The sequence below is a fragment of the Jaculus jaculus genome, chromosome 1 (genome assembly GCF_020740685.1).
Source record: "Jaculus jaculus isolate mJacJac1 chromosome 1, mJacJac1.mat.Y.cur, whole genome shotgun sequence".
Classification (NCBI taxonomy): domain Eukaryota; kingdom Metazoa; phylum Chordata; class Mammalia; order Rodentia; family Dipodidae; genus Jaculus; species Jaculus jaculus.
In genome coordinates, this window is record NC_059102.1 from 38944985 (window position 1) to 38959937 (window position 14953).

At 50.9% G+C, this 14953-nt stretch overlaps 1 protein-coding gene across 1 annotated transcript in view; it reads left to right on the forward strand.

Annotated features, from left to right (window-relative positions):
- The window catches only part of Slit1 (slit guidance ligand 1), a 189687-nt gene that overhangs the window by 121753 nt on the left and 52981 nt on the right, over positions 1-14953 (forward strand). Inside the window, exons 6-13 of the mRNA XM_004669915.2 lie at positions 1163-1234; positions 1593-1664; positions 2062-2225; positions 4447-4594; positions 5045-5116; positions 5484-5555; positions 7338-7409; positions 8579-8722. Coding sequence (XP_004669972.2) covers positions 1163-1234; positions 1593-1664; positions 2062-2225; positions 4447-4594; positions 5045-5116; positions 5484-5555; positions 7338-7409; positions 8579-8722 — 816 coding nt within the window. The remainder of the gene's footprint in view (positions 1-1162; positions 1235-1592; positions 1665-2061; positions 2226-4446; positions 4595-5044; positions 5117-5483; positions 5556-7337; positions 7410-8578; positions 8723-14953) is intronic.

Genomic DNA, 14953 nt, shown 5'->3' on the forward strand with positions numbered 1-14953 from the left:
ACTTACCACCTCCCAAGGTCTGACTAGAGTAGGGATAGCAAATGCCTGGCATACTTGTCACCCCCCCCACCTCCCATGCCTGTGGCAGACATCGGTAATCAATCACCACATTCTTTCTTGCCCAGCTCCGATCACAGCTTCAGTTCATTCTGAAAGCAGCACTCCAGGTAGCCAGTGCTAGCCAGTCTCACTTGGCACTCATTGTCTGGAACGCTTGTTTGCCAGCTCTGGCTGCCACTGCTCTTGAGTGACTCTCATTTTTCAGATGCCAGCACACTCTAGGTGGTCTCAAGATATGAGTGGGGGGTGGGGTATTGACTTCACAGGGAACACACAAGGCTGGGAAGGGTAATGTAGTGTTACTCCCATTTCTATTTATTGTTTTAACTGAAAATAAGAAAAGGCCTAGGGAGGTGGCTCAATGATTAAAGGTGCTTGCTTGTAAAGCCTGCCAGTCTGGGTTCGATTTCCGCAGTACCCATATAAAGCCAGATGAACAAAGTAGCGCATGTGGCTAGAGTTTGTAGTGGCAAGAGGTCCTGGGGTGCCCATACTCACCCACTTTCTCTCTCTGATTGCAAATAAATATATATACATGTGTATATATATATACTTAATAATCTAGGTGTGGTGGCACACACCTTTAATCCCAGCACTCAGGAGGCAGAGGTAGGAGGATCACTGTAAGTTCGAGGCCACCCTGAGGCTATGTAGTGAATGCCAGGTCAGCCTGGGCTAGTGTGAAACCCTGTTTTAAAAAACCAAAAAGAAAAAAAAAAAATTTTTTTAAGAGAACCAAAGAAGCTCGTTTTGCTGTTGCTGTTGTTTTGGCATTTTTTTTTTTTTTTTTTTAATGAGAGAAGGAGAGAGTGACACACCAGGGTCTCTGGCCTGTGCAGTCGAACTCCAGACACGTGCGCCATCTTGTGTGTGTGTGTGACCTTGTGCACTTGTGCGTCTGGCTTACGTGGGATCTGGAGAATCGAACATGAGCCCTTAGGCTTCGCAGGCAAGCGCCTTAAACCGCCAAACCATCTCTCCAGCCCAGAAACTCAGTTTTTATTAATAGTCTCCACTTGGATCAACACATCATTCATAATAAAAGTTATTGGCATGCTCAGTGAAAACATTTGCACCCCCACATCCCTCCTTTGCTTCCCAGACAACTGGACAAGAACCAGATCAGCTGCATCGAGGAAGGGGCCTTCCGCGCCCTGCGGGGGCTGGAGGTGCTGTAAGTAAAACCTGGCAGACAGGCCAGGCCTGACTATCACACTGGGGGTGATGAGGGGTCATGGTGGGGGAGCTAAAGGTAGGGGTGCAGGAGGCAGGATCCTCTAGGTTCAGCTCTCAGGGTTCCAGTTCAGCTTAACCTGCTCAGAGAATGGCATCTGAAGGAGATTCCCATGTGGGAGGCAGAGTGTGATTGACTGCCCTCTGGGCAGCTGTGTCTCAGCCTTGGGGTGGGGGGTTGCCTTATAGGAAGACTGTAGCACTTGGCATGAGAGTCTCCGTGTGGGCAGACTGGCTCTGTCCCCAATAAATTCCCTCCCCATGGGCTGATGCTAAATGGCAGGTCTGTTCCCTTTTAGGACCTTGAACAACAACAACATCACCACCATTCCCGTGTCCAGCTTCAACCATATGCCCAAGCTGCGGACCTTGTGAGTCAGCTGGGGCTGGTGGGAAGTGGGTGAGGCCGGGTGGTCGTGGAGCTGCCCTCTACCACCCAGAGGCCAGCCAGGGTGGGTTCCAGGGAGGCATTCTGAGGAAGGGAATGTGAGTTCTCCTTGGACGACCAATGACCTGGCTTTGTGTTTAGAAATGAGTTGAGTGATTTGGGCAGGAAGCCTTGTGAGTTTGATGAGCTAACCAAGCAGCCAGATGGGCCCCAGAGCAAGCTGGGAGGGAAAGGGAGTACGGGGGAGCCTTACACTGCCGTGGACTGTGCCCAGGTTGGGGTGAGCCACACAGCTGATGGATGTAGCAGAAAGGAGGTGCCCCGCTGTCTGGTTCTGGGGTAGAGGGCCTATCCTTGCGAGCTGCCCTGTCCTCCTGCAGCCGCCTGCACTCCAACCACCTGTTCTGTGACTGTCACCTGGCCTGGCTCTCGCAGTGGCTCAGGCAGCGGCCCACCATCGGACTTTTTACCCAGTGCTCGGGTCCCGCCAGCCTGCGGGGCCTCAACGTGGCAGAGGTGCAGAAGAGCGAGTTCAGCTGTTCAGGTGGGTGCCAGCCTCACCTTCCGTCCTCAACTGCCAGGGCCTCCTGTGCTGCCCATCTCCCCTCCTGCCCCTTCCCCCGAGCACCTGTAGCCACGCGTTGACAATGGCCCACCATCCCTCCCAGACCTTCGTTACCTCCCCTCTCTGAACATCACCTCCCGTCCCTACCTCTCACTGTCTCCCACTCCTACCCGGCTGTCACCTCCTTTTCCACCGTCACCTTCGGCCTGCTGGTGTCATTCATTTCTGGTCCCTCTTCTGGTCCCGCCCAGCCTCCTCCCGCACCTGCTGTCCCCTGCCCTCACTGCCCGGTCTTCTGCTTTCACGCCACACCACCCTCTTCCTTGTGCCACTCCCTCCCCCTCCCAGCACCCCTCGACACCTTGATAGACCGCTCACCTGGGCCCCCCAGTGAGGGCACCCAGAGCTTGCCCCTCCTCTCACACCTGGGGTCCTGACGTAGCCGGACCACCACCACTCCTTCCCTGGCTGCTGTTGCTGCTCTGCTGTTTGTGGGAACCGATAACTTGCACAATTTCTGTGTGGGAAATCTTTTTCATTGTACTTGGAATATTTATCCATCTCCTCTCCCTCCCCTAACGTAATTGTCGCCTCTAGAGTCTGTACACTGTGGCAGGTCCCTTCTCAAGGGGCAGCTTGCCCAGGATCCTCATAGCTTTATCTCACCTGGCCCCACATTTGGGGTAGACAAGGCAAGCGGTCGACTTTAGAAGACTGCCAGGGGTGTGGATTGGCTCCACCACTTAACCGTCTAACAGGATCCACAAATCCTCAGTGTGGGTCTGCCTCCTGGCCCTGCAGCACCACGGCTTGGCGGATTTCTTAGAAAAACATGCCCAAGAACACCCAAGCGTCTTTTCCCCATATATCCCAGAGTTGGAGACAATGCAAATGTTTACCAAACAAAATGGTAGAGCTGCAAAATGGAATAGTAGTCAGCAACAAAAAATGGAAAACTACTGATAAACCCAGCATGGTGGATCCCAGGGATTTTGTATTGGGTAGAACAACAACAACAACAACAAACTAGACACAGGGCTGGGGAGATGGCTTCGTGGCTAAAGAACTTGGTGTACAAGTGTGAGTGCCTGAGTTTGGACCCTCAGAGCCCACGTAAAAAGCCAGTTGCTGTGGGGGCATCTATAATCCCAGTTGGCTTACCATGAGAAGGGAGGTGGAGACAGGAGCATTGCTCGGAAGCTTGTGGGCCAGCTAGCCTGGTGCTGCAGCAGTGAGCAGTGAGCTAGCGGCTCCCTTGAACAAGGTGGGCAGCGAGGTCCAGCACCTGACACTATCCTCTGATGGCCACATGCGTGCAGTACTTGCATGTATGTGCACTCACACAGGAACATGCACACACACACACACCAGACACAAAAGAGAACCTACTATATGGTTGTAGTTATGTGACGCTCACAAACAGGCTTAGCAAAGTTTTGGTACCAGGGGTGGGGGCCACAGGAGCCTTCTATTGATAGAAACATCAGCCAACTGCACATGTGAGACAGGCACTTTATACCCTGATTTTGTTTGTTTGTTTTTCGAGGTAGGGTCTCACTCTAGCCCAGCCTGATCTGGAATTCACTCTGCATTCTCAGGGTGGCCTCGAACACACGGCAATCCTCCTACCTCTGCCTCCCAAGTGCTGGGATTAAAGGCATGTGCCACCGCACCCGGCAATACCCTGAGTTTTGAAAGCGTGAGTTCCTTATCACACACTGGACTTGGTTCTGCTCACAGCACCTATTACTTCAGCTGTGCGCATTGCTACCCGTTGACGTTGTTAAGGTTTCCCTGCCTGTAGTTGGCCACGACACTGTGCTCCTCACGCTGAGTGACACTCTGCTGGGCTATGCGGTTCAGCATCGGCACAGAGTGAGCGCTCCGTACCTGCAGCTGCTGTTGATGTGGGGACCCTGGCTCAGGAGGGCTCAGTGACACGGAGCTTCAGAACTCTAGGCCAGGATTTCCTAGAGTAGGAATCACACTTGGGGGGTGTCCAGCTCAGTTCGGGTTACATTCAGCATGCTAGTACCTGATGTGTGCCGTGCCCACCTCACATCGGAGTCTTTTCTTCCTGCACCATTGGTGACCTGTGGTGCGTCCTCATCCACAGACTATGCCCCGGGCCTGGCAGCAGATTTCAGGGGGCAGGGCTGACACAGGGCACTCCGAGGTCACACACCGCCTGTCTCCACAGGCCAGGGGGAGGCAGCACGTGTGCCTGCCTGCACCCTCTCCTCCGGCTCCTGCCCAGCCATGTGCGCCTGCAGCAACGGCATCGTGGACTGCCGGGGTAAAGGCCTCACTGCCATCCCTGCCAACCTGCCTGAGACAATGACGGAAATGTGAGTGTGGGCTCAGCAGGCATAGGCACACATGTCCCTGCAGGGCCAGACTCTGGCCTACCAGTGAAGAGCTGGGACAGAGGAGCCACCCAGGGCAAACACACCCCCGAGTCCCTCAGCAGCAGATGGGGATGACTGTGCCACCAGGCTGAGCTGTGGGCTCAAGGCTGTGAAACTGGGGAGGGTTCAGGAGGGGGTGTCCCTCTGTGGTCCCCATAGCCAGCTGGATGGATCTGTGAGGGCGGACTTAGTATTCCTACCGTCATGGGATCCTTCCACCCCTGGAAGCCTGCGGTACTGAGGCTCAACTCCTAGCAGGTGACCATCCACCTGCCAGACTTCAGCCTCTGGTGAGGGAAGGGGGCTTCAGAGGCCAAGGGCTTGTTTTCCCACTGTGGGGCAGGGTGACCTGGGCCCTTGGGCGTCCCGTGCCCTTCTTATTCTCTGCAGCCGCCTGGAGCTGAATGGCATCAAGTCTATCCCCCCAGGAGCCTTCTCTCCCTACAGAAAGCTGCGCAGGATGTGAGTGATACCACTTCGGGGAGTCTCCACCAGGCAGAGGAAGAGCCTGGGTCAGGTGTCCCCACAGCCCTGGGGCAAGCCCTGACTCAGCTGCCTCACTTCCCTGCCCCCAGGACTATGGGCCTGGATGTGAGGGGTGGCTGGGTAGTTGTGAGGTGTGGAAAGAGCACTGATACCTAGTCTGGCCCAGAATGGCTTCTTGGTGAAGGGATTGTAGGGCCCAGGCAGCATGCCAACGGGGGGCTGGCCTCTGGCTTTTTAACTTTCAAAGAATCCCCTGCATCGTACATGGCTGTGAGGGAGAGAGGCCCAGGCAGGCTCCACGAAGCCTCGGGATCCTGAGCCCTCCCTTCTGCTCCCCTTGCAGAGACCTGAGCAACAACCAGATCGCGGAGATTGCACCCGACGCCTTCCAGGGCCTTCGCTCCTTGAACTCCCTGTGAGTAGCGTGGCTGGAGCTCAGTGGGTGGTCCAGGACATCCCTGGAGACCAGCGGAGCCATGGGTGCTGCATAGCAGCTCTTCCAGCCAGGCCTCAGTGGGGCTCCCACTTGCTGCAGCTCTCGCTGTGTGACCTCTGCAGAGAGGGGTGTGGGGGGGTACTGAGAGCTACGTGCAGGAAAAGCAAGGATAGGGCTGTTGCCCTGGCAACTAGGATGCTCCCCTGCCACAGTGGGAACGTTCCCAGTGCTCTTTGCCGTAGTCATTTTGGCCTCGCGCCATAGAAGGCTTCTGAGCCTTCCTTGGGTCACCTCCAGGTGGTGACCATGAGCTCCAGTGAGGACCCCTGTCACACCACGCTGTCCTTAATCCCAAACACACCAGATCCCAAGAACTGGTGGGTGATGTGGCACAGTGCTTCCTCAACCTGTGCTCTTATTCTCTTCTGTCTGGGGAGGTGCTGGTAGGTGAAGGAGGTTGCTGTGACAGCCTCGACCCTTGCCAAGAACGTGTGCTCACACCCAGCCTCGCCTGTCCTCTTACACTCTGAGGTCCCATGGCGTTTTATCTATCGAGAGGTCACTCTGGGGTAGCCTGCAGTTGGGCAAGCTCCTTATGGGTTGGATCTCTGTGTTACTCACAGGAGCAGGGTGGTGCCATGTCTAGTTCTTTGGACTAGAGGCCTGGGGAGTGAGATGGAATGGGCACCCCACTATTGGGGAAGGCACAGCCAGCCTGTCTGCATGCCTTCTTTTAGGAGTAGAGTCCAAGTCGCTTGATGGGGCTAACTGCGAATGGTGTCTCTGAAGTTGTCAGTGTGTGCAAGCGACACAGCTGTATATGGCAGTCTGATCACAAGTCACTATCCCTGGCTGAGAAGATCAGACCCCGGAGGTGACCTGATGCTGAGCTATGAGTGCGGTTGTCTTAATTGCACCGAGGCAGTGAGAAGGGATAAAGGGGGCAGTAACCCCTGGCATTCTCATCCCTCCGCGTGGGCAGCGGGCTTCCCACCACAGGGCATTTGCTGCCGTCATGCCCTCCTCTGGGGGTCTTGAAGCCATGTTTGAAGAGAGAACGTGCAAGGTCTTCACTCTGACTGATGATTACAAATGTGGCTTTGGGGAGCTGGTTATGACACCGGAATAAAACCACCCGCCTCCGGTCCCTTCGATGTTTTCACTGTCTGCCTGAACGCATTCCTGTCCACATGGCGCTCCCCCCTTCTCATTATACATGGAATTCATTCATGCTCAGGGCAGAAAACTTGGAACACATCAAAGTATAAAAATAAACCACTTGCAATCCCACCACCTAGACTTCCTGTTGCACGTGCCGTCTGGCATTCTATTTTTATTCTATTTTTTTTCCCTGTGATGCTCTGAAAATACGTTCATCAGTCCTGTCCAGGGACTCTCTTCTCGGCAGTGAGTCTCTTTTTGGATCCAGGGCTGGATTACTTCCCTGTGAGGAACCTTAGAAGGAAGGGCACCTCTGCTGGCTTCTGTGTGGTCTATTATGTGGGCAGTGGTGGCGGGGTGACCTTGCAGCAAAGGCGATCACTGGTACCTCTTGCAAAGGTGTCTTCTTGCAGCCCGAAGACCTGAGGTCTTCTGGAGGCTCATTACCGCCACCTGCTGGCAAGATGCTATAGCAAACGTACCCGTGGAGATGTAGCTTTGTGAATGAATGGCCTGGAGCAGCCCAGAGGCAGTGCCTGCCTGGATCTGTGGGGCTCTGGCCTGCCCTCTTACTCTCCCATTCTGCTGCCTTTTCTCCAGGGTCCTCTATGGCAACAAGATCACAGACCTGCCCCGTGGTGTGTTTGGAGGCTTGTACACCCTCCAGCTGCTGTAAGGACCGGTACTAAGGTGTCCTTGGGTGGGGCCCAGGGAGGAGCCTACATTCTTCTGGCTTCCCAACAATCAAAACACAGGTCTCAGCTCAAAGGGAAAAGACATAGATAATTCTTGAGCTAAATTTGAGTGACAATGACCCAGGAACACAGATTCAGGTTGCCCTAAATAATATGCAAACAGCTTCATAAACTTTTTACAGTTACAGAACAAAAGAAAATCATAAATCGTGACACCTTTCAAATACATCGGTGGAAAGAGCAGGCAGCAGGTGACAGCAGAGCGGGGCCATCTCTGCTCAGAGGTTTCCGATGCTAGCTGATGATGCTCTTAGCTTTGGGCCGGAGGAAACTAGGTCTGTTAATATATACCAAAAAGGTTGACCTGATAGTCACAGGATGTCAGGCCAGACACAGAAGTGGTCATCAAGGGGACTAGAGAGATTCCTGAATAATGTGGCTCTGGGTCTGCCACATTCCAACTCTGCAGCCCATCGGCCTCTTTTTTTTAAATTTTTATTTAAATTTTTTTAATTTTTATTAACGTTTTCCATGACCATCGGCCTCTCTAACGCGGGTATGGGCTGCTTTTTGTTTTTCCCCTGGGAACTTCACACCAGCTTGCACCTTTTAGCCCCGTCAGGGCATAGTACTTGCTTGAGACAGGAAGACAGGCTGTCCCCATAGTGCTGTAAGGCCGTGGGGCTCTGCTGAGGCCAGGTAGAAATGGGTTCAGAGCTGCTCGAAGGATGGCAGCCACCCAGAGTCTCCTGAGAGATGACTTGTGCTCCCAAGGTGCCCAGGCAGGGAAGACTCTTGCAGGGCAACTCTCTCCCCAAATGCAGAGAATTTGAGCAAGATGCAGGAGGCACAGAATCCAAACCCCCCGTTAACTGTGTGGGACCCCAGCTCTACCCTGGGAGGAAGGAGGTGGCTCTGCCCTGCATCCTAGCAGGTCTCTCAGAGGCAGGGGAGCAGCACACTAGGAGGACCCCTCAGGCAGGCCAAGCGAAGGCAGTGGGAGGGCCTTGAGGAGGGCCTCCATACCCAGGTCTGGTCTGTGGGTGCCTCCCTGAGGTTACAGATGCCCAGCGCCAGGACGGCACACGACAAGGGAGGGGTCTCCCCTGGCCACTTCCTCGTCTCCCACCCTGGCTCTGCCCACAGGCTCCTGAACGCCAACAAGATCAACTGCATCAGGCCAGACGCCTTCCAGGACCTGCAGAACCTGTCACTGCTCTCCCTCTATGACAACAAGATACAGAGCCTTGCCAAGGGCACCTTCACCTCGCTGCGGGCCATCCAGACGCTGTGAGCATTTCCTACCCTCCTCCTCGGCCTCCCTTCCCCCAGCAGGTAGGCCTAGGGCCCCCAGGTACATGCAGCTGTCTCACCTGGGCTGCTGTGCATGCTGAGGTGGTCTCCCACTGAGGAAGGACACTTACAGACTCTGGTTAGAGCATCAGATCTCAGCTAGGCCTCTAATTGGCTATGTGATCCAGGCAAGTTTGTCCAGAAAATGGGTACATACTCATAGAGTTATTAAGAGATTAAAGGGGACATTTGTATTTTTAAACTATTTTTATTTATTTATTTGCAAGCAGAGAGAGAAAGAATAGAGACAGAGAGAATGGGTGTGCCAGGATTTCTTGATGCATGGGCCACTTTGTGCATCTGGCTTTACATGGGCACTGGAAAATTGAATTTAGATCCCTAAACTTTATTAAACTTTAACCTTAACCACCTCTAAGCCATCTCTTCAACCCAACATTTTTTTTTTAATTTTTTTGAGGCAAGCCCAACATACTGGACTGGGTTTTTTTGTTTATTTGTTTTGTGTTTTGTTTTTCGAGGTAGGGTTTCACTCTAGTTCAGGCTGACCTGGAATTCACTATGTAGTCTCAGAATGGCCTCCATCCCACAGTGATCCTCCTACCTCTGCCTCCCGAGTGCTGGGATTAAAGATGTGCACCACCACACTTGACTCTGGCCTTTTTCTTTGTTTGTTTGTTTGAGAGCAACAGAGAAAGACAGAGAGAGAATGGGCGCGCCAGAGCCTCCAGCCACTACAGACGAACTCCAGACACATGTGCCCCCTTGTGCATCTGGCTAACGTGGGTCCTGGGGAATTAGCCTCGAACCGGGGTCCTTAGGCTTCACAGGCAAGCACTTAACCACTAAGCCATTTCTCCAGCCTTTGTGCTTTTATTTCTTGAATGGTAAATTAAACAAGGATTTATTAGGAAAGAAAGTGAGAATAAAGCAGAAAGGCTCCATGGCTAGGAGGGAGTCCCAAGAGTGTAGCCCTGTACTTCTTTTTTTTTGTTTGTTTTTTTGGTTTTTTCGAGGTAGGGTTTCACTCTAGTCCAGGCTGACCTGGGAATTTGCTATGTTCTCAGGGTGACCTCCAACTCACAGTGATTCTCTTACCTCTGCCTCCTGAGTGCTGGGATTAAAGGCGTGCGCCACCACGCCTGGCATCCCTGTACTTCTTTATTGTAGAGGTTTACAAGCACATTAAAAGCAGGGAACCCCAAGCATCTACCCCCAGCTTTAATTCCCACACAGTCTTGTTTCAGCTCCACCTTATCCTCTTCCCTGTCACCCACACTGTTTAAAGCAAACGCTAGACGGCACATGTTCCTCCCTCCATATCTTTGAAAGACAAGCCTCTTGGAAAAACAGTCCCAGGAGCTGGGAGGTGCCCTGGGTAAGAGTGCTTGCTGAGCATGTGCGGAACCTGGATTGCATCCCCAGTACCACAAACTCAGCAAAACTCTGACAGATTGGTATGGTGTCTAAAAGTATAACAGCTAATTCCTTGATGCTGTCAGATATCTAAATTTCTAAATTGGTGTTGAGCTTCCACGTGTCTCATAAATGCTATGTAATTTTATGCTCTTTTGGAACTGAGATTTAATAATGCCTGTGTGATAGGACTGGCCGATTCTGGTTGACATGTCACTTTTCATCTCTAAGTATATGTTGGTTACTCTTCTCATCGCTAGCAGAATGCCTGACATAAGCAACTTAAAGGGAGGAAAGATTTATTTGGGCTCATGGTTTCAGAGGCTTCAGTCCACCATCTCTTGGTCCCACGTGCTTGGGCAGAACATCATGGCAATGGGTACATGAGGCCAAGGAACTTCTTCACCTCATGATGAATAGGAGGGAGGGAGGGAGGGAGGGAGGGAGAGGCTCCAGGGACAAACTACCCCTCTGAGCCCATTCCCAGTAACCTACTTCCTTGAGCTAGGCCTGGCCTCCTAAAATTTACAACACTGCCCAATAGCACCGCCATGTGGGGACCCAGCCTTCAGCACATGAGCCTAGAGACACCTGCCCTATTGAAACATCACAAGACACCTTCCCCTTCAGACAGCATCTGCACGGGGTGCAGAGCTGGCCTCCAGACAGGTGGAGTAAAAGGTGCAGCCCTGAAGACACTGCACATCAGCGGGATGTCAGCCACAGAACAAGTTCATTAAACCTACACATGTGCCTTCAGCCAACTTCTGCTAATTAATTGACTTACAGGCAGGGAGAGGAAGACGCAGTCCATGGGGAACCGAACCAAGCATGTACAATTAGAGGTTATGAGGAACATGGTAATGGGGGTGGAGTTTAAACAGCTGGCATAGTCTCTCACAGAAACGTGCTAAGGAGATTGAATGCCTAGGGAAGCTTTGGCATTGGGAAATGGGATGGAGGGACTCACATAAATAGGCCTCTGCTGTTTACATTTATTATCTGGCCCCACACTTAAAAGGACCCTGTGGGGGGTAGGGCCCATCCGTTCTTAATATTACTTATAAAGAAACGAAGATGGGCTAGAGAGATGGCTTAGCAATTAAGGCACTTGCCTGTGGAGCCTAAGGACTCATGTTTAACTCTCCAGGTCCCATGTGAGCCAGATGTAGGCACGCAAGGGTGCACATGCACACAAGTCTGGAGTCTGAGTGCTGTTGCTGGAGGCTCTGGCAGGCCAATTCTCCCTCTCTTTCACCCTGTCATTAAAAAAAAAAAAAAAAAAAGGCCAATCTGTTGGGCTTGTCTCAGAAAGAAAGAAAGAAAGAAAGAAAGAAAGAAAGAAAGAAAGGAAGGAAGGAAGGAAGGAAGGAAGGAAGGAAGGAAGGAAGGAAGGAAGGAAGGAAGGAAGGAAGGAAAAGAAAGGAAAAGAAAAGAAAAGAAAAGAAAAGAAAAGAAAAGAAAAGAAAAGAAAAGAAAAGAAAAGAAAAGAGACATGGGCTGGAGATGGCTTAGTTGTTAAGACACTTGCCTGTAAAGTCTAATGACCCACCTTCAATTACCCAGTACCCATGTAAAGCCAGGTGCACAAAGAGGCACATGCATCTGGCGTTTGTTTGCAGCAGCTGAAGGCCCTGGCATGCCCGTTCTCTCTTCTCTCTAGTTCTCTCTGCTTGCAAATAAATAAAGTCTTTTGAAGGAACAAAGTCAGACCTTTATGTAAGGCTGAGAAGCACAGTGAGACTGCTGTGAGCCCCTGCTTATATTAATGACTAAATCATGATTTGGAACAAGAGCCAAAGACACATGAATCATGTTCGGTTGAGGTACAGGTACAGTTGAGATAGGCTCACTGTAGCCTTGGAGTGGTTGCATTCCTCAGCTGTCCGGAGTTAACTTCACCAAATCTTGCTTGATTCATCCACAGCTCCACGGCCACATGCCTTGACAGAGGTTGATTTTGCTGCAGCTTTATTTCCCCATGAGATTGAATCCTAAACACAACAAAATACCACATGCCAATAACCCTAGCTATTCAGGGGGCTGAGGGTGATGGATCACTTGAGTCCAAGAATCCAAAGTCAACTTGGGCTAAGTTGCAGTCAAGTTCACATTGCTGGTAGAAATCACCCAACCAAGAGCAGCTTGTGGGAAAAAAAGAAGTTTATTTTGGCTTACAGTCTCGGGGGGGAAGCTCCATGATGGCAGGGTAAATGATGGCATGAGCACAGGATGGACATCTTTTCCTGGCCAACATCAGGTGGACAACAGGAACAGGAAAGTGTGCCAAACACTGGCAAGGGGAAACTGGCTATAATACCCATAAGCCCACCCCAACAATACACTGCCCCCAGGAGGCTTTCATTTCCAATTGCCATCAGCTGGGGAGACCAGCATTCAGAATATCTAAGTTTATGGGGGACACCTGAATCAAGCCACCACATTCTGCCCCTGACCCCCATAAACTACTAAGCATTCATGATGTAAAATGCAATACATTCGATCCAATTTTCAAAGTCCTCACATTTTTTATCAATCCTAATGATGTTCAAACATCCCCATAATCCAAGATCTTTTAACTGAGCCATAATACAAAAACAACCCCCCCCAAAGCCCCATAATGGCACAGAATAAACACTTACACTGCAAAAGATGGCACTGGGCATAGCAAAGAAATATTTAACCAATTTAAGATTTAAAACAACCAGGGCAAACACCAAATGCTGTAGCTCTAAGACCAACAACTCTGGCCAGTGACAACTCTCCAAGTCTAATTAATTCTAACCAGCAACAAGTCTCTGGAGTTCCAATTCCACCCCTCCAGCTAGGCTACTCACAGTCCTGGAAAACTTCATCCAGAGCTGGCAGCTTTCCTTAGCAGCCGTCTCGTGGTCCCGGCATCTCCACTGGGTCTCAACTGCAACCCACGGTTCATCCTCACGGCTCCGTCGGGTCTCCATGCAGGCAATTTAGCAAATCTTCTACACATTGCCCAATGGCCATTTCCAAAACACAAGACAGCATTGCAAATGCAATGACCCTCTCTTTCCTGCATTTCTTATACTCCACAATACCAGGTGGGGTGCCAATTTGTTAATCCAGGAGGAAACAAAGCTAACCTTGAAGAACATGACACTCCTTGAGCACTCAGGCCCCTTAAAAAGGCTGCATTTTTTTCTGTTGTCCCAATGCAGGTCAGCTGGCCCAATCTCAATGGTCAAAATCTCTCATATAATTGCAGCTGAACAGGCAGCAGTTTTGGCCTAAAGATTTATTTCTGTGTCATATCCCTCTGCACACACCAGTCCATTTCTACACAGAGCAATCCTGCACAACTTCGCAGGACATGGGCATAAGAGCAAGCTTCTCAACAAACTGCTTCTAGCCCAGTCCAGGCAAAGCTCTTTCTCACCCTCATAAGCCAAACCTCATAGTCCATAGTTCTTACTGCACTCAGGTCTTTCAACACTGACCAGAATAGTCAATCAAGCTGTACTTACAGCACTGCAAGGCGTCTCTTAGGCCAAGGTTTCAAATCCTCCCACATTCCTCTTGAAAATCAGCTCCAGAAGGCCAAAGCCACACAGTCAGGTATTTACCAGCAATCCCACTCCTTGGTGCCAACATTACTGTTGTAGTCAGGTTCTCATTGGTGGCAGAATTCACCCAATCAAGAGCAGCTTGTGGGAAAAAAAAAAAGAGGTTTATTTTGGCTAACAGGCTCGAGGGGGAAGCTTCATGATGGCAGGGAAAATGATGGCATAAGCAGAGGGTGGACATTACTTCCCAGACAACATCAGGTGGACAACAGGAACAGGAGAGTATGCCAAACACTGGCATGGGGAAACTGGCTGTAATACCCATAAGCCTGCCCCCAACAATATACCACCTCTAGGAGGTCTTAATTGCCAATTGCCATCAGCTGGGGAGACTAGCATTCAGAATACCTCAGTTTATGGGGGACACCTGAATCAAACCACCACAAGCTGGGACACCCTGTCTTAAAAATCAACCAATTTGGCCAGGTGTGGTGGCCTATACCTTTAATCCCAGCACTTAGGAGGCAGAGGTAGGAGGATCACCGTGAGTTTGAGGCCACCCTGAGACTCCATAGTGAATTCCAGGTCAGCCTGGGCTAGAGTGAGACCCTACCTCAAAAAAAAAAAAAAAAAAATCAACCAATTAATCAAACAAGCAAACACAGCTTTATTGAGTTGTAATTTTCATACATAAACTTTATCTGTTCCAAGTGAATGTCCAGTGGCTTTCAGTAAATTCACAGAGCCATTCACAGTCTAATTTTAGGTTTCTGTCAGTCATTCCCAAATGGCTTGTAGTCAATCCTGGTTTCCAGCTGTGTCCAGCCACCACTGACCTACCCCGTGTTCTGGAGCCTGCCTTTGCCTAACGTCGGGTCATGTGATAGGCCGACTTCTTTCACACAGCAGAGTGTTTGAAGTCCATCAGTTGTGTAGCACGTGTCATACTCGGATTGTATAAGGAAATGGAGACGGAGGACTTTCTTTTGCATTGGCCCCATCTTGTTTACTCCTCTCAGTTAAAGAACACGTGAATCATTTCCATGTTGAAGCTGCTCCGGGCTGTTCCCTGTGGGTATGAAGTGATGTCTTACAGTGTTTCTTTTATTTTTTAATTTTTTAATTTTTTTTATTTTTAATTTGAGAGAGACAGACACAGAGAGAAAGACAGATAGAGGGAGAGAGAGAGAATGGGCGTGCCAGGGCCTCCAGCCTCTGCAAACGAACTCCAGACGCGTGCGCCCCCTTGTGCATC